Below are 19,161 nucleotides of genomic sequence, written 5' to 3' on the forward strand. Positions count from 1 at the left end.
TTTCCTGACTCTAAAAATAACCCACAAAGCTGGAGACAACCCAAGTGCCCTGCAGCTGAGGGACTATCAAGTAAATGACCATAGGAAATGTGGCATCTGCTCATCACTCCCAGAGACTTGGGAGGTTTGCAGGCTGAGTGCTCCAGAGACACAGGCCAAAGGCCCTAGTGGGACCTGGCACCGCAACAGAAGGGCTCCCACCTGTGCCTGGAGCCTGCCCACAGGTCACTTGAGGGGCCTGTCCATACCCCATATCAGGGACCTCCACCTGCCCCAGATCCAGAGCATCAGGTCCCCGCAACTCTGATTGCTGTATGTGCATGCACTCCCCCATGGCCAGGACAGCCTGGTAGGGTCCTACTCCTTCCAGCGGGGACCATGTGTGGCCCATCCGGTGATCCAGATACCAGGGGAGCCCCATGCACCCCTCACTGGTGGGCTATGCACATTAAACCCCATCAGGTTCTTTGTCCTTCCGTTCATTCATTCACACACTCATTTTATTTTGCACCTACCATGTGGCTTGTGCTACAGACATAGAGTTGAGGAAAAGTAACACAAGACCTGCCCATGTTGCTCCTGGTCTAAGAGAGCACAGATAACAGTTAGACCCCCGATCCCTGTTACTGTAACTGCGTGTGTGCAGGGAGGTACTTGGAAGGATCGAGTGTTCAGTGGGCACCCCCTGACAACAAGACGCTTGCTGGCTGAGCTCTCAGCATCAAACTGCCCGTCTGGGTGGGAGCCTGGTTGCTGCTCCAAGAGAAGACATAGCCCATGTGTGGCCCTAAGCCAACAACCAGCTTCAGGCCAGAGAGGAGCCAGTCCCACAACCTCTGAACCTTGGCTGGGGAGACGAGTGCTGGTCTTGACTTCCTGTGTGCCTACCTGCATGTGCGTGTGCACACATGCACACTCTTGCACTGGGCTGCTCACCATCCCTTGGATGGCCACCCTGGAGCCCCCTCCACTCACCCCTGCAGCCAGCTGGAGAGACCCCTGCTTAGGGCCAGGCCCCAGGGTTTTAGAGCCTCCCAGAGGGTGGAGCGTCAGAAGAAATCTGACTGGCCTCCATCTGGTGCTCAGGTCACTGGGGTTTGGAGCCACTCCCCGGTGGCCCTCTGCTCCCTGCATGGGGGCAATCAGGCCACTTCTCAAAGATTTCCAGGATTCAGGGCCCTGGTGGGAGGCTGATGGTGTCAGCCCACTCACTGCTTTGGACATGTCCAGCAGTGCCTCCTCACCATCAGCCCCCTGGACCTGGCCGGCCCTGGGTTCACACCGCACCAGTGCCTCCTGCCCGTTGCCCACACTAGCCTAAGAGCTTCCTCAGAAACACATGGACCGCAGCACGGCCCTCATCGCTGCTCAGCTTGTTGAGTGGGTCAAGTCTGACCAAGGGTGCTGGCCCGACTCCCCACAAGGGAGGATGCTGGAGCTCCTGGAAGCCAGTCAGAACGAGGGTGGGAAGTGAGCTTGGAGATTGGCCCGAGCAGAGCAGGGACACAAACGGGTCCTTGTTCACCTCTGGTCGGGCCAGGCCTCTGCTGGCCCCACACCCGGGGACTGGCTATTGGGCAATCAGTTTGCCTTTGGGGCCTGGGTCAGTGTACCAGTGCAGACAAAACGTGGATTATTTTGCAGCAGAATGACAAATCCTTGAAACTCCTAACTGCTCACTCACCGAACCTCAAAATCTTTTTATTTTCTGAGCCTTAGTATGTAGGGCATGTGCCTAGCACCCTTCCTGCCTCCAGGAAGAAGTCCTATATACCTATATATACAAGACTTGGCCCAAAGGTCATCTTCATGGTGGTCTGGCAGCCAAGAACCCTTCTTTCCTGCCCTCCCACCTTGTCTGACCTTGTCGTGTGGTCTTGCCTGGGTCTGTGCCACACACCAGCCTAAGCTTTCCCCTCCAGGAGCTGTTTTAGCCCTGAGTCCAGCACAGTGAACACAGGACAGGACAAGACCGAAGGTTCTTACAGGATCAGTGAATCATTCTCAGGATCACCTCTTGTCAGAGTCTCATCTGCTGTTTACACGGCCTCAACTGTGTCGACCCTCAGGCCTCTGGGGTCTCACTACCCACAGAGCCCTCCTGTTGTACTTCTGGGCCTCAGGACCGCGGTGTTCATGGAGGAAACCTGTGGCTTGGGGAGGGTCAGCCTTGCCCCTGCCAGGTGGGTTCACTGTTTGCATCTCTTGCTTGATGAAGGGCTTTCTGCTAGGACATGTGCTGTGCTGTGTGCCTGTCTCTCCAGTTGCTGTGGGTGGGAGCACTGGGGACTCTTCCCTTCACAGCCTGGCCATGCTGTTCCTTCAGTGATTCTGAGGTCACCCCTGGTTCCAATCTGGGCTTACACATCTGTAAGATGCGGGCTGGGCCGGGTCCCATGCTGACTCCTGTCAGCGACCTCACCCCCCCCTTTCCTAGCCCTGCCAGTCAGTAAGCACTGACTTACAGTGGACCCTGGGAGGAAGGAGTGGCCAGCCCCATGCCTGGGCTGAGCCTTGGCTATTGAACATGGGCCGTGCTTGGAGAGCCAGGAGGGGTCAGAGCAGCAGCTGCATGATGCTCACCGATAGGAAGTGTTCTCAGACCCCTGTCACCCTGAGAGACCAGGTATGGAGTTTGGAGGCTGAGGCTCCTCTGAGGTCCCTGGGCCTTGTGCTTACTGGGGACATTACACAGGTCACGTAATAGTGTTAAAGGCCACTCCCAGGGCTCGATGGGGACCAACTGGACAAACTGAAGGCAGTGGGCAGGCCAGTGTGCAGGGCTGAGCTGGGGCCCTCCCTTGGGCAAACAGCTGGCAGAGGTAGTGAGGCCAGGCCAGTGGGGTCAAGACCACCAAAGGGCCCAGCTACACTGTCTGTACTGAATCCTCCTGTGGCCTACGGGTCTGACTTGGGCTGCCTTAATGATGTGTCCCAGCATGTCCCGTGGTGCCCCTGGTACATGACCCCAGTTCACAGAAGAGTATACTGAGGCCCAGGGAGGTTTAGGAGCCTGACCACAGTGGCATCTATGTCTCTGCAGCTATGTGTCTGGACATGAGCTATGTGGCTCAACTAACAGGAATGTGGAATGATGCTAAAAATTGGAGAGATGGGGCAGCCTGGGTGGTTTAGCGGCGCCTTCAGCCCAAGGCCTGATCCTAGAGTCCTAGGATCAAGTCCCATGTCAGGCTCCCTGCATGGAGCCTGCTTTGCCCTCTGCCTGTGTCTCTGCCTCTCTGTGTGTGTCTCTCATGAATAAATAAATAAAATCTTTAAAAAATTTTTAAAAAATAAATAAAAATAAAAATTGGAGAGATGCTGTTTAAGGCATAAACTTGCAGCCAATAGATAGGTGGGTCCTGGGTAGGTAGGATGCAGCCAACCTGCATCCTAACCCTCAGGCTTGGGAAGAAATTAGATCTTAACTGCTCCCACTGCACGGGGTGGTCAGGCCTGCTGACCTATGTTGCCATGTGAATGTATCAGATCAACATGTCGAACCCCCTGAAACTCACATCATGCCACAGCCCAATACTATCACGGTAAAAACGGAATTAAAGCCCATGGCTGTATGTGTCTTCCTCCAGGATGACCGGGCAAACACAAGCTTTCATGGGGCCTCTCTGAGTCCTTGTCCCCATGAACGTGGTAAGGGGAGACAGTGTGCACGGTTTCATGCTTTTACAAAGAAGCTGGAACCCCAGGTTGTGGTTAAATCTGCCGACGGGGCAGGCATCGTGGGGACCATGGAGAGCCCACCACAGCCTCTCTGCCCACGCAAGCCCAGGGGAGGCAGGGGGAAATTGGCACCTCCCAGCCACCAGTCTGTGTCAGAGCTGCAACAGGGACAATTTCTACCCCCTGATGGCCCCAGGGTAGACCCTGCTCTTCTCAGAACTTGGAGTCCCCTGAGGCCTCACATTACACAGAGGATGGGCCTCAGCAAGGGGTAGGCCCCTGCATCAGCAACCCAGAGGAAGCACAAGCACAGGAAGATGGGCCCTGGTGGGCTACGGGTCATGCGGGAAGCCCAAACGTCAATGGGGGGGGGGGGGGCGGATGGTAGGTAAGTGGTCTCCAGTGTGTGGCCCCTTGAGTGGCCCCAGGGCCCCTGGGAAAGTCGATGCTAAGTTTAAGAGTCTCCCAGCTGAACCTGCTTATCCCACAAGGGAATGGGCTGGCCCAGGTTCACTTGGGCCCTCAGTTCATTGGGGAGGCACATGGTTGCAGCCCAGAGCAGGGCCTGGGTCATGAGGAGGGGTCCTGCTCTCCTGCCGGCATGCACTCTGCCTGGTGGACCACACTTGGTCAGAGCATTTTAAGATACCGTCTCGGCCTGCACATTTTCTACAGCTGCCTCTGTGTATGCGTCTTGGCTGCTAGGAATTCCTCGGCCCCAAACAGCTGTTGGCAGATGGCTTCTCTGGGACACAAACACATCCACACACACGTTTCTGTTCTTTGTAAGAGGAAAGAAAAGCAGATGGCCAGTTTGCAGGGTCTGCAGCATGCACAGAACACATGGCCGAGCTGCATCCCCAGCCACAGAGAAGAGGTAAATCAAGGCAGATCGGACATGCAGGGCTGGAGGCCCTGCCCTGCACACCGTCAACACAGCAAAATAGCAGACAGGAGACGAATCAGAGTACTGAGGCCTCTTCACCATGTGTGGTGGTTCCGGAAATCTGCAGGCTGGGAGGATAGCCTAGTGAGTGCCTCCCTGTGGGCACCCCGGTCCCAGCAAGGCAGGCTCCAACTCCCAAGACGGCCCTGCCTCAGCAGCCTATTGCCACTCAAAGGGCCAGGACCTAGTGTCCAAGGTGCTGGACTTGTGCCCTGGCCACCTAGTCACTCCCTGTTGATATTTAAACCCTCTGGATCTTCAGTTTCCTCCTCCTTAAAGGAGAGTTGGCAATAAAAATAAAGCCTACCTCTGTGGTTGAAAAGGTCAGACGACTTGATGCGAGCCACGTAACATCCCCTGTCACCTGCTCCGATGCAGGCCAGAGCAGAGATGGAAAACCCTGATGGACATGCAAAGATGAGGAAATGGCCTTCTTGAGTGTGAGGGTCAAAACTCAGCATGGCTGCCTGGGACGCACGTTCCTTCTACAGCCATGTCAAGACATTAAAGAGGAGGAGGAAGAGAAGTACATGGTGGGGGAAGCAGGGGCACACTCTCCCCATGGGGACAATCGCCACCAACACATGTCCACACTGCACCAAGATACGTGGGTACGGGGTGCCCCAACACCATCCAGTAGTTCTCTCAGATGCAGGAGCCTAGAGCAGGACAGCAGGGAGCCTCCCACCCACCTAGGCAAGGGCAGTGGGGACCCAGGCCTGACCTGGGGATCAGCACATTTGCTGCCTGTGACCTCTCCAGGCTGTGTGGACAACCTCTCATGGGCCTGTGAGGACCCCCTGCAGCCCCACGGCCAGCAGAGACCTCAGCATCCAGCCCAGGCACAAGGCTCCATCCTGGAACCCTCATGCTAGGCTGCTGGAGCACAGACTACCATACAGCCTTTGGACAACTTTGGCAGGACCTACCATAGCCCACTACCACCCCGCCCTGAGACCAAGCACTTCACTCTGAGCATATTGCACCTCCCAAAAACAGGGTCCTCCAAAAGTACAAGAGTGGTCATAGTAGCGTTATTAATAATATTCCCAAACTGGAAGCAAGCTGCACATCCATCAACATGGGGGATGTACTCATACAACGGAACCCAGTTTGGTAAGGGGAGCAGATGTGCTGCAGGTAGCGGCATCTTGCAAGCACAGCACTCAGCATAAGGCATCTGGCATGTTCCACACAAAAAAGGACCAGGGTAAGCTGTCTGCATGCAGGAATTGGATTGTAGCAATGCTTAGGATATTTACTCTTGACCTAATCTAATCTCTCAACACACAGAGAAGGAGGTTGGGGGGTTGGAGGGTGAACAGATGAACAGCAGAGATGAAGAGTCTTTAGTACCTTTGTCAACCCTGATGCTGAGAAGAGGTTTTGGTGAACACGCAGGCCGTGTCTTACCCGGGGGCGCTAACAGGTTGAATTGTCCCCCAAAAGGTACGTCCAAGTCTGAGCCCTGGTACCCACGAACGTGGCCTTACTTGGAAGCAGGGACTCTGAGGTGGTGATGGTTACGTTGAGGTCACGCTGGAGCAGGGTGGGGTCCTCGTGGAGGAGGGGAGCATGGATGTGCACGCATGGAGGAGGCCACGCAGCCAGGAGCTGGACAAGGCAGGAAGGACCCTCCCCTGGAGCCCAGAGAGGGAGCGTGGCCCGGACACCTTGGGTTCATACTTCTGGCCCCAGACACTCAAACAGGGGTGCATATGTAAGTGTAGAATTCAAGTATCATCAATGAGGAATTAGGAAGTTAACCTACATTTTAACAGTATCAGGGACGGTTGTGGTCCTGGGCTGGGGTGCGCCTGCCTTGAGATCTGAGTAGCACCCCAGCTGCGCTGGGGTCAGTTATCTGCATAGCCTATTCCAGCCTCACCTCCTGACTGTGTGGCCTTGGGTGACCTGGGTGCCCTCAGGCATGTCCCCCTGCCACCCTAAACTTTGGTCTGTTCCTCCATGATGGGGTTCTTCAGGGGATCTGTGATACCCTTGCGCCACACCCAAGACCTCAACCTTGTCCACCTTCAGGCCAGGTACAGTGAGCTTCCCGTGGGGAGCTTCCTACCTTCCTCCCGAGGTTTTAGGTTTCCCCAAGCCTTGGATGACAGTCATTAACCCAGCCTCAAAATGACCCATCCCAGACTTCACTGAGCCTGACTTGCAGGGTTTTTCTTGTTTCTCTCTCTCTCTCTTTATTTTTTATTTTTTTGCAAGCAAGGCTAGCCCTCAGAGCACCAGCAATCATAACCCCAGTAATGTCATTCCTGTTGCTGAAGTTAGTTTTCCCTGAGAAGCTACCAATGGGTCATGATATTTCCCCTTCCTCACGGCCTCTGAAGACACTTTGATCCCAAACCGCATATAGGCACAGGAGGCGTTCTAGCCTCTGGTGTGCACTTCACTGAGGGCCTCCGATGCTGAGGGACAGCCCAGTAGTGCTGGTTATGATGGGACCCTCACACTGGCCTCCCGGGCACTGGCTGACCCTAGGAGAAGCGTGTCTGCACTCCTTTTCTGGCCTGCCTGCAGTAGCATCAAATAGTCACCTTCCCTGGGATAGTCAGAACCCAAAACCCCAGAGTGCCCAGAAATCATTGTAGAGCTCGAGTTAACGCTATGGAGGAAACTGTAGGTGACTCCCTGGATCTCCCACCAAACCCAGCACTCAGCCCATGCTGGGCATCAAGTCCTTTTCCTCCCAAGACATGGAGGGACCCTCAGCCTCATGGAATCCAACCTGGGGCCATGTAAGGAAACCGAGGGACAGAGCAGACAAGGGGCATCTGTAACATCACAGGCAAGGGAGCAGCAGATGACATTTGATGCAGGCACGTTTGCTCTGCAAGGCTCCAGGCCACCACATGCACCTCTCTGCTGGGTGCTCCTGCCCCCGGGCAGAACCCTTCACTCACCCTAGCCCTGAATCTACACCACCGCCTCGTCTGACACCCAACAAAGCCCTCCCCCACTCACCACTTGCACCCCTCTGCCAGCAGTAGGCATGGACCTTCTTGCTGACTGGTGCTCCCTGAAGGGAGTCCAGCATTCACCCTCTTCCAGCTCTCAGGTCCCCAGGTCTGGAGTGCTAGGACCTCAACCTCAGGCCTCAGCTGGAGGTCCCTTCTGAGAAGCTATCCAGCTGCCTAACATGCACTCACCAGCCCCCCGTCACACCTGGAGGTGAGGGTGGCTGCCCACATGCTCATGTCTGCCACTGTCCGCCCACCCCCTCATTTGCTCTGTACACACGTACACAGCACCAACTCTGAGTTCAGCCCCCACCCCCGGGGCCATGGTAGGAGCAGACACACACTGCTCTCCATCCCACCTGAGCAGCAGGAGAGTGGGGTCTGCACAGTGTGGGTCCGAGGCACGAGGCCAGGCCCCAGGGCTCTGTGGGCAATTGTGGGATGGCTGTGCATGTTTCTGCCAGGAGGTGCTCACAGTTGGCATCATGCACCTACCTGTATGGCCGTTCTTCAAGAAACAAGTTGGAATTGTTGCAAAGTGCCCATACTCTCTGGCCTGTCCAACTGTCTCCACCTCACATTGCTAAACCACCAGCTCCTCACAGTTGCCTTTGAGAAACGTGGTGCCTGTGGCCACACCACCACCAGGCCTGCTGGCTCTGTGGACAAGCCAGCACTTGCAAACTGCTGTCACTCTCCTCACCTGCATCACGGCATACCTAGTTCACAGAACACTTACATGCTACACTAAAAGCACAGGCACTACCATGCCAAAATAGGCACAGTGGACCCTCAAAATAAAAAGCTCGTGCTTTGAAGGACCCCACATATGTGATGAGGGCTTCATGTGCAAAATAAAGAACTCTTACAACTACTAACCAAACAAGCCAACCAAAAAATAGCAGATCTGAAGAGGCATTTCCCCAAAGAAGATACACAAATGGCCAACAAGGACATGAAAAGATACTTAACATCACAAGTCATTAGAAAAACGTGGGTCAAAACCACAAGGAGAGGATCCCTGGGTGGCTCAGCGGTTTGCGCCTGCCTTTGGCCCAGGGCCCGATCCTGGAGTCCCGGGATCGAGTCCCACGTCGGGCACCCGGCATGGAGCCTGCTTCTCCCTCCTCCTGTGTCTCTGCCTCTCTCTTTCTCTCTCTACATCTATCATGAATAAATAAATAAGTCTTTAAACAAAACAAAACACAAGGAGACACCACTTCACACCAGCAGGGGGGCCAGAATCAGACAGGTAGTAAGTAAGAGGTGCTGGCCAGGGCACAAGGTCGCCGTGCAATGTAAGCGGTGTGCCCCGTGGGAAACACTCTGGCAGCCCCTCAGTTACGTTCAGTTATTATCAGATCCAGAAACTCCAGTCCTAGGCTTAGACCCAAAAGAAATGAAAACACAGGTTCACGCAAACACATGGACATGAAGGTTCACGGCAGCGTTATCTGTAATAGCCCCAAAGTGGAAATAATCCAAATGCCCATTAACTGGTGGAAATACAAATAAAACATGGCCCATCCACAGCATATGCAGTACCATTTGGCCGCAGACAGGAGTAGGGCACCGCCGCCCGCCGTGCGTGGATGAGCCTGGAGCGTGCGATGCGCAGTGAAAGAAGCTGGTCACAAAGAACACATATCCTAGTGTATGTATATGAAATTCCAGAACGTGACTCCACAGACACAGAAGATGGATGGGTGGTGGTCCAGGGGGAGTCGGGGAGGGATGGCAACACAGGGTTCCTTCTGGAGTCACCAAAAGGTTCTACCGTGGATGGTGGTGGTGGACATGCCCTTCTGTGAATAGAGTAAAAGCTACTGAGTCGCAGGCTGTAAGTGGGCGAACTGTGTGAGAGGAGAATTACGTCTTGATGAAGCTGTTGGAAAGCTTACTTACTTAATCCTAAAGCAAGAATGTCCAGAAACAGGAAAAGTACTTCATAATATGCTACTGATAACATAAAGCCATTAGGAGCTCATAGAAGAAAGTTTTTCTTAAAAAGAACTATTAATCATGGATTTTAATTTTGTAATGCTATGGTCATAAACCACAGCTGTTTTCATGTTCAGACCGCAGCACTGGGGACGGGAATGGCGTGTGCAGCCTCCTCAGGTCGTGGGCCTGGGCCCCGGGGTTCCTCAGGGGAGAGCAGGGTGCTGGCAACAGGACCACGATCAATGCCAGACTCAGGACATGGTCAGCGAGGAAGGTCTGGGTGCGAGGAAGCGCTTGGGTCCAAGCCAGCAGAAATAGCAAGAGAACCAGGCGAGAGGGACATCAGAGACCCAACGTGTGTCCACTCTGCCCGGGGCGGGTGGCGGAGGGGGGCGTCGGCTGCCCAGGAACGAGCTGACCTCAGAACACCCACCGTGGCTCTGCCTCCAGCAGTCCAGCTGGCAACCATAAGCATGTGTTTGCCCTTCTTGGCCTCAGTTTCCCCAACTGCCTAGAGACTCTCAACCCTGTTTCCATGGCTACCACTTGGCCTCAACATCCCCATTCAGCCCACAGGTCACACTGGTCTTTGCCGAGCACTGGCACAAGCCCTGCCCCAGACTGTCCACGAGTGGCCTCGGCCTTCGATGCTGGAGAGGCAGGACCAGGCATCCTTCCTGCTCTAAATGGGCTGGGGACTGACAGTTTAGGAGAGAAGGGGCAAAGGTGAGCCACGTAGGCTTCCCAGGGACCCAGGAGCCTGGCTGTCCTACCTGCCAGATCTCTACACTCAGCTCCTCCCGTGACCTTGGGTGCTGCCCACCATGGCTGCCGCAGCTGGGGGTAAGGAGACAGAGAGGAAGGCTGGGGCAGTGGGGTGGGGAAGGCAGGTGGGGGGGGTAGTCAGGGAGACCAAGGGGAGGGGGAGGTGAGGAGGGGGGAGGCAGGTAGAGGGTGGGGGAGGAAGTCAGGGAGATGGGAGGAGGGGGAGGGGGAAGGGAGACTGGGGCAGTGGGGTGGGGAAGGCAGGTGGAGGGGGGGAGTCAGGGAGACCAAGGGGAGGGGGAGGTGAGGGGGGGGAGGCAGGTGGAGGGTGGGGGAGGAGGTCAGGGAGATGGGAGGAGGGGGAGGGGAGGGGAGGGGAGGCTGGGGCAGTGGTGGGGGGAAGGCAGGTGGAGGGGGGGAGTCAGGGAGACCAAGGGGAGGGGGAGGGGAGGGGGGGGAGGCAGGTGGAGGGTGGGGGAGGAGGTCAGGGAGATGGGAGGAGGGGGAGGGGAGGGGAGGGGAGGCTGGGGCAGTGGTGGGGGGAAGGCAGGTGGAGGGGGGGGAGTCAGGGAGACCAAGGGGAGGGGGAGGTGAGGAAGGGGGAGGCAGGTGGAGGGTGGGGGAGGAGGTCAGGGAGATGGGAGGAGGGGGAGGGGGAGGAGAGGGGAGGCTGGGGCAGTGGTGGGGGGAAGGCAGGTGGAGGGGCGGAGTCAGGGAGACCAAGGGGAGGGGGAGGTGAGGAAGGGGGAGGCAGGTGGAGGGTGGGGGAGGAGGTCAGGGAGATGGGAGGAGGGGGAGGGGGAGGGGAGGGGAGGCTGGGGCAGTGGGGTGGGGAAGGCAGGTGGAGGGGGGGAGTCAGGGAGACCAAGGGGAGGGGGAGGTGAGGAGGGGGGAGGCAGGTGGAGGGTGGGGAGGAAGTCAGGGAGATGGGAGGAGGGGGAGGGGGAAGGGAGACTGGGGCAGTGGGGTGGGGAAGGCAGGTGAGGGGGGGAGTCAGGGAGACCAAGGGGAAGGGGAGGTGAGGGGGGGGAGGCAGGTGGAGGGTGGGGGAGGAGGTCAGGGAGATGGGAGGAGGGGGAGGGGAGGGGAGGGGAGGCTGGGGCAGTGGTGGGGGGAAGGCAGGTGGAGGGGGGGAGTCAGGGAGACCAAGGGGAGGGGGAGGGGAGGGGGGGAGGCAGGTGGAGGGTGGGGGAGGAGGTCAGGGAGATGGGAGGAGGGGGAGGGGAGGGGAGGCTGGGGCAGTGGTGGGGGGAAGGCAGGTGGAGGGGAGGGGGGAGGGGGTCAGGGAGACCAGGGGAAAGGGGGCGGTGGGGGAAGGGGGAGCTGGGCAGAGGGGGAGGCCGGAGTGGTGGTGGTCAGGGAGATGAGGGCAGAGGGGGAGGCCAGGTAGCCTGGGCTTTGGGCTCCACCTAGGGCAATCTACGCCATTTCTCCAAGCTCCGGCTTCCTCCTCTTTATGTGGCAGAACAGCAGCAGGAGTAATAATACTTCCTATAACTCCCAGAGGCGTGCTGACGGAACAACAGACCTGCAACCCTTGGCACAGGGCCAGGCCCAAGGGACGCACACGGCAGCCACTCAGGCAACGTTACCATTCCTGCTGTTGTTAGAGCCTACACTGGGCATCCCGACCACAGGTGCTCACACAGGTAATCCCACGGAGGGGCGGGAAGAGCATCCTCGTGGCATCAGGGACCCGGAAGTAGTCCTTCTGCCTCAGCTCCCCTGTGAGAGGCCACACCCTTTCAACTATTTTCCTCAACAGAGGGGCTGAAATCATGAAGAAGCCCAAGGAGCCTAGGATGTTCCATGAGGAGCCCATGCCTGCCCAGGCCTCATTTCTTCCAGAACGTTCCATGAGGAGCCCATGCCTGCCTAGTCCTCAATTCTTTCCAGAATGTTCCACAAGGAGCCCAGGCCTGCCCAGGCCTCATTCCTTCCAGAATGTTCCATGAAGAGCCCATGCCTGCTTAGTTCTCAATTCCTTCCAGAATGTTCCACAAGGAGCCCAGGCTTGCCCAGGCCTCATTCCTTCCAGAATGTTCCAGGAGGAACCCACACCCTGCCCAGGCTACATACCCTCCAGCTGTGTGGACCCTGCCCCAGTCATCCTTCTGGAGGGGGGGGGCTATATGAGCCATGCTGATTGTCCACATTCCTGCATCCAGCCACCTTCCCAAGACAGCCAAGCCCACTGCAGCTCCTTTTTCTATACTGATTCTCCTGAAGGCTCTGTAAAATTCCCTTTCTGCACAGACCCAGAAAGGAGGGGCCTGTACTCACAGACCCCTGACAGCATCACGGGTAGCTTCACTACGCCTTAGTGTGGGGCATTTGCACCTTATCCCAGCAGCCCCAAATCACCCCTTTGGTAACAAGTTACCAACTAGTAGCTGTATTTTGTTGGGTCTCTAAGGTATTTGGAATGTTTCTTAATTAGTTACCAACCTTTTTGAAATTTGAAAATTAGCAGAGAAAGATATCTGTATTTCTAGCTTATCCTGAAAACTGGATATCGGGACAGATGGCCAAGATCTGGCGAGCACAGGCAACTGCCCCTTCTGGTGGAGCCCAGCCCCGGCAGCTTGCCATGAGCTCCCACCACCAGCATGGTCCTCGTGGGCACTGGGAGGTACAACCCACACTTTAAGTGCAACGAACTCTCTCTTGTCAGTTCACAAATGGCCTTGGTGGGGCTAACAGGAGATGGCACAGCGACCTTGGACCACACGGGATACCTATGCCCCAGCATCCTCGGAGCGGACACCAAAAACACGGATGCTCCTCATGAATTTTCTTGCGGTGGCCTGGCTTTCAAATACCCCTTTCTACCACTCCCATAAATTTTCATGTGCCAACAAGTGCCTTAATATTTATTTTGGTAGCACGGTTTCTATTTTATGGAACAGGAAACTACAGTGGTGGGGGGTTTCGATCCAGCCCACCGCTAGTTTTATAAATAAAGCTTTACTGACAGACAGCTATGCCTGTTCATTTATGTATCATTTGGCTGCTTTTGGGCTAGGATAGCAGAGCTGAGGCATGGAGACACAGACCATATAGCCTACAAAACTTAAAATACCTATCAGCTGGCCCTTTATAGAAAAACAGTCTGCTGATCCCTGAGGCATGCAGGAGAGGCGAAAGCCGCCTCCTCTAGGAGCATTCTTTGGTGTCCATATTCAGGCTCCTTGTTTAAAACATTTATGATGCTCACTAGGGTAGGAATGATCTGCCAGTGGGTGAAGGTGGGGATGGGGAGGACTGGGGAGGCCTGGGAGAGGAGGAGGTGAGGATGCAGGACCCCTGCGTTAACTTCTTGCCTTGATGCAGAGAAAGCCCAGAGCAGTCACCCAAAGTTCACCTCAAAACACCTCTGGGAGGAAACACTGCATTTTCCACCAGAAACTTGGTGCTGCACATGCTGGTACAGACCTGTCTCTGCCCCTGGCATCCCAGTCCCAACCAGCCCCCAGCACTTACTTCATGGGTTTGAACAGCGCTTGCCCATAATTCTGGAACGTCATGATGAGCTTGAGCTGCGTGCCCCCCGACTTCATGGCTGCAAGGGAGAGGGAAAGAGATATGGAGTCACTTGCTACCCAAGACTCCTCCTATGGGCAAGTGAGGCCAGCTCCCACTCTGCTCCAACGGCCACTGATGCTGATACACACTCCCACCTGATATTTAGGTGCTGGTGCTGGAGGCAGGATCTCTCAGACAGTCTGACCCAGACACAAAGGGACTGGCTTCTAGAAAGGATGGCCAAGTATATGTACATCCCAGCAATGTCTCCCTCCCCAGACACCTGGATGACCTACTTATACGCCCCCCCCCAACCCCTCCCCACATTACTGCTTGCCCAGTATAAGTTTCTGGGGTTCGATTGCAAGTCTGAGCAGGGTTAGTCTGAGGAGACCCTGGAGACCCCTTGGCCAGAAGCACCTGACTCATCACAGAGGGCTTCAGGGGCTCCACATGGACACTATGGGGGTAGAAGTCTCCAAAAGCATCATTATGGCTTCCCAACTGCCACACCAGCTCAGAAGCTTAAAGATTTTTTGAAAATACCTGCTCTTCCCCAGACTCTGGATCTCCTATATGCTGATGGAGTTGAAGGAAGGAAAATATTCAGGGGTTTCCACAAGATGTGGGGGTGAGAGGCTGGGTTTGGTCTCTGGCCACCTTAGAAGCTGAGCTCACTTACCCACCCCACCTTCTGCATGGCAAGAGCCCCAGACCATGTGAAAGAGGCCACATGGAGGGCCTCTTGCATCCACACCAGGCACGAGCTGTGCTACTGTCACAGGTATGACCAAGGAAGAGGCAAAGTATCCCCACCAGAGTCTGTGTCTGGTATGGCATGACAGCAAGATGACTTCAGGCTTTGGTACAAGAGGACAAAAGGCCCTGGGGAACCCTTAGGAAGGCCTCTCTGAGGAGGTGACACCTAAGCTGCTCTGAGGGAGGAGTAGAGGTTGGCCTGAACACACTACGGAAGGCAGAAGGAATGCACAGGCCTTGAAGAAGGAGAGAACTAGGCACATTTATAGCCTTCGAGGAAGCGCGTGGGCCCCCCCCCCCCATCCCAGTGGGTAGGAGGGAAGTGGGTTGGGGGCCTGGGTATGCAGCAGCTCTCAGAGGGGTCCTTCCAACATGGGGTGAGTGGTTGGTGCTAGGCTGCAGAATAGCCAGGAACCAGGTAAATGCTGTCCCCCACAGTGTAGAGGGCTGGCTACAAGGGTGTAAAGTAGAAGCCAGGGGAAGGAGGCCAAGGCAGCCATAGCAGACAATGGTGGTTTGGATGACAGAGATGGGGATAATGGAAAAATTTAAGAAATATCTGAGGCTCCAAGGAACCATTTAGTGGAGTAGGTGTGGGGTGTGGAGGGGAGAAAGGAACCTAGGATAACCCTTGGATTCCAGTTGGAGCAGTAGATGAATGGGGAGGAATGTGCATGGAGGTGAAGATCAAGGCCAGATGAGTAGAGATGACTGAGGGGTGCCATATTGGAGGGGCACCATACTGGAGGGTGTCATACTGGAGGGCACCATATTGGAGGAATGTCATTGGAGAAGCACCATACTATAGGGCACCATATTGGAGGGGTGCCGTATTGGAGGAGCACCATACTGGAGAGGCACCATACTGGAGGGGCACCATACTCAGAGGGTGCCATAATGGGGGGCTTTGGTATGGAGGAGCCTTGAGGCTGGAGTCTCTGCCCAGCTTCCTATGTCCAGGCGCCTGAGAGGGAGTCTTCACTCTCCCTAATCTTGGTTTCCCCCTTGTATTGGATGGAGCTCAGCAGATGCCTGCCCAGCCTTCTTTATGGCGCTATGGTGAAGGTCAAGACAAATGAGAGCAATGTATTATTTGATCTGACAATGCCTCAGGTTGACCACATGCAGCACGGGGATGACAATCACATCTACCTCGCAAGACTGCTGTCATAATTAAGTGGGTAATGCTTGTGAAGCATCCGGAATGGCACAGGGCACATGGCACATTCAAGATGGCAAACTGCCCCATGAGTGCGAAGAATGACCAGGAGGTCTAAGTTCCCTGAGTGTTTTGAAGGGCTCTCATGGCCTCTGACCTACTCCCTGGGTACCCAACCCAGCCACTTGGCCATTCCTTCCTCTGGAGAGTCTGTGGCTGTGGCAGGGACAGCCTGGCTGCAGTCGGACACGCCCTTGTCTTGGGGTCCAGGAGGTGGAGCTGAAGGCATAGCTCCCCCAAACCAGTGTGAGACTTAGGTCTGTCGGTGATGCCCTTCCAGCCTGTACCCTCTTCAGGAACACAAAGCCAGCGATAAATTCCACTTCACTCCAAAACACTAGAAATAGCCTTTTTAGGCTTTTTCTGCCCAACCCTGGGGGCAGAAGTACAATGCAGGGTAATCTCATGTGAGGGAATACTCTGTAGCCCTCTTAACAGTACCAAAGAATTTCTAATGACACAGCAAAGCAGCTTATGAAGCATTTACGCTCCGTGAGCTGCCTTCTTTGGAAGGTGTGTACGTAAGCGGGTGGGAAAATCTGGATGCAGATACGAAGCTACAGCCCAGTGGTTACCCCCAAGAGTAGAACCACAGATGATTTTAATTTCCTTTTTTCCCTTATCTATGCTTTCTAAATTTCTACAATGAACATTTATTACATTTTTAATAAGATGAAAACAGAAGTGATCATTAAGAAAATTAGTGGCCCGATTAAGCCCCATTCGATGTCCCCATTTCCATGTAATAACTGGGGTCACCGGATTTAATTATTCCTTCCCGGGCCAATCGGGGACAGCACATCAGCTCGTTCCAGGGCCTGTAATCCTGGTTTTCTTGAATAATAAATTATTATGCAAATCTGGTCGGTTTAGTCATTCTTGTTCTGGAAGCGAATCTCAATGCACTGTTGCCCCGTGTTTTCCACTGCACTGCCAGCTCCTCTCCGCGGAGCAAGCACGGAACTAGAGATTAATGGGCCTTAGAGGCTCCGGGTGACTAAGGACTCTGGAAAGGCCAGGATTTTGCTAACTGCCCTGGACACTGCCTTCCTCTTGTCTGAGGACGTGTGCCTTCCCACCTGGGTCCGCCGTTCACTCTGCCAAGCTGGAGTCCAAAACTGGAAGACACTTGGAATTCTGCTTGGAAATGGGGGATGGTGTCCCTGCAAAAACCCACATGCAAACTCCAACTCCTCGAGTCATGGCAAAGGCCAAGTGTTCATCTGGGGTGGGTGACAGGCAGATGGAGCGAGTGGCTTTGCTCTGCTGCTACTGAATGAGCCCAATCTGAAGGCCCAGGTGGCAAAGCCAGGACACTAACTAGGCCTCCAGAAGGAGGCTGTGAGTTTGGGGTTTCTTCCTGAACACAGGCTTGAGGAATCTTGTCCGCCGTGCAGGGTAGGGAGGCGCTGTGGAGCAGAGGCAAACTTCAGAGAGGAGCCCATGTGGGCAGCAAGGACCCCACGTGAGAGGTGGTGGACATGCCCCCACCTGGTCAGGTTTCCGGGTTTCTCGGGGGACAGACGCCTGTCAACACCTGGCCAACCTCAGCCCTGAGGACACCTGGGTGCAGTGAGCCCACCATGGACTCAGGGCCAGGTTAAGACTGGGGCTGTACTGGCACACACCCAGTGGCCATGTCCCCAGAAGACACTCACCCCAAAGAAGCCCCATTTGTCACCTTCTCTCCATCTCCATGGTCCCACCCAAATCTAGGCCTCACTGTCACCAAATCACTAATACACGGTGGCCACCTACCTAGTTGCCTGGCTCCTTTGAGCCTCTTATATAGGCTCTCACCTCCTCAGCCGGCTCCTACAGGCACGTCCCACCATTCAGACCATGGATGTCAGCTCTGTCCTTCCTGCTAACCCTCGAGAGCCATATGCCCCAGCTATGCATTAACATACATTAATTAGCACTGATTAGTGATGATTAATGACACGCAGTAATTATACATATTCATATAAGCTAACAGGACACACTATACTTTGTTCTAATGTTCATGGATGCTATAAATCTCATGACCACTAAGACACTCGGACACTGTGTGGTTTTGCTGTCTTTCCCAAGACACAGCTCCCCTCTGAAGAACTAGAACGGGAACTGCATTTCTTAGGATCCTCCAAGGAAGCATCAAGTAAACCAAGCAAGAAGAGCAGCCTGAGGAGGAGAGAGCAGGGAAGGGAAACGGGGTGCCATCCTGGCCGGGAACCCGAACACTGCCACACCAAGGAGGTGTGAGTAGTGGGAGACGCAGGGCTCTGGGCTCTGCTGTCAGCTATTCCTGCGTCACACACCTTGGTGATTGCAGGGACAAGTGACCTGGGTCCTGACTCACTGGCTGCAGCCCCCACTCATCAATTTGTTTCCCCATGGAAACCAGGGTCAATGCTGCCAGGCTCCCTATTTCTAACAAGAACCCCCAAGTCATATTTTCATTAGCCACCTCCTGATTTTTAAATAATGAATTCTATTCTTAAGACACTTGTGGGCCACACAAACACGCCCACGGGTAAGGCGCTGCCAAGCCACCAGTGGGGCCCTCTGACGTCACTCTCCTTGGCCTCTGTCACCTCGTCTTGGAAGTGGGATCAATGTTTGTCTTCAGGGATCATGGTCAGGCAAGCGCTCCAAATATTTTCACAACCACTGCCTTATTTTTAAGTGTGAGAGGAAAGAAGCGCCTGGCCAAGGATGGCTCAGATTTGAGGACTGTGATGCCAGGAGCACTGAGGTCACCTGTTCTTCTCCACCCATCCCACATGCCTCACCCTTGGTGGGACAGGGATCTAACCAGTGCTCTAGATCCCTTGCCACACAGAGCCCCTTATCCTGCCTGCGGGTATCCAGGATGAGGGCCCTCAGAGAGCAGCGTGGTGTGTGTTCACTTGTCCGTCATTGGTGGACACCCAGGGCTGGCACTGAGGGGGCTGCTCCAAGTGAGGGACCGGAAGAGGCTCTGAGGCCGGGGTTCTCCTGCCTACTTGCTTAGCAGACCTCTACTAAACTTTAGTCCCTCACAGGCACCCCTAGGGTGTTTGAGCTGTCACCACCCCCAGCTTAGACAGCGGTGTAGCCAAGCTCTTTAAGACAGCTCACTTGTGTTATGATAATTAAATTTACTTCGAAAGTAGAGCGCTGCCCTAGCTGGAGACCAGCACCTTCTCTGGAATGAGAAGGAACGCAATCGGAATACATGCCTGTTGGATTCTGGAACCCCCAGTGGCCTGCTCAAGATGAAAAAGCAGGTGCCCAGGCACTCGTGTGGATTTTTGTTCTTGATCTTGGACTAGACAGTGGGAAGGAGAGCTGAGGAAGGGCTCAGCTATTTGCCACCT

The 19,161-nt window shown here is 55.0% G+C and overlaps 1 protein-coding gene across 1 annotated transcript in view; it reads right to left on the bottom strand.

The window, feature by feature from the left end:
• The window catches only part of FAM20C (FAM20C golgi associated secretory pathway kinase), a 49,252-nt gene that overhangs the window by 22,958 nt on the left and 7,133 nt on the right, over positions 1 to 19,161 (bottom strand). Inside the window, exon 3 of the mRNA XM_025415972.3 lies at positions 13,801 to 13,879. Within this exon, the coding sequence (XP_025271757.1) occupies positions 13,801 to 13,879 (79 nt within the window). The remainder of the gene's footprint in view (positions 1 to 13,800; positions 13,880 to 19,161) is intronic.

Source organism: Canis lupus, chromosome 6 (assembly GCF_003254725.2).
Source record: "Canis lupus dingo isolate Sandy chromosome 6, ASM325472v2, whole genome shotgun sequence".
NCBI classification, from domain to species: domain Eukaryota; kingdom Metazoa; phylum Chordata; class Mammalia; order Carnivora; family Canidae; genus Canis; species Canis lupus.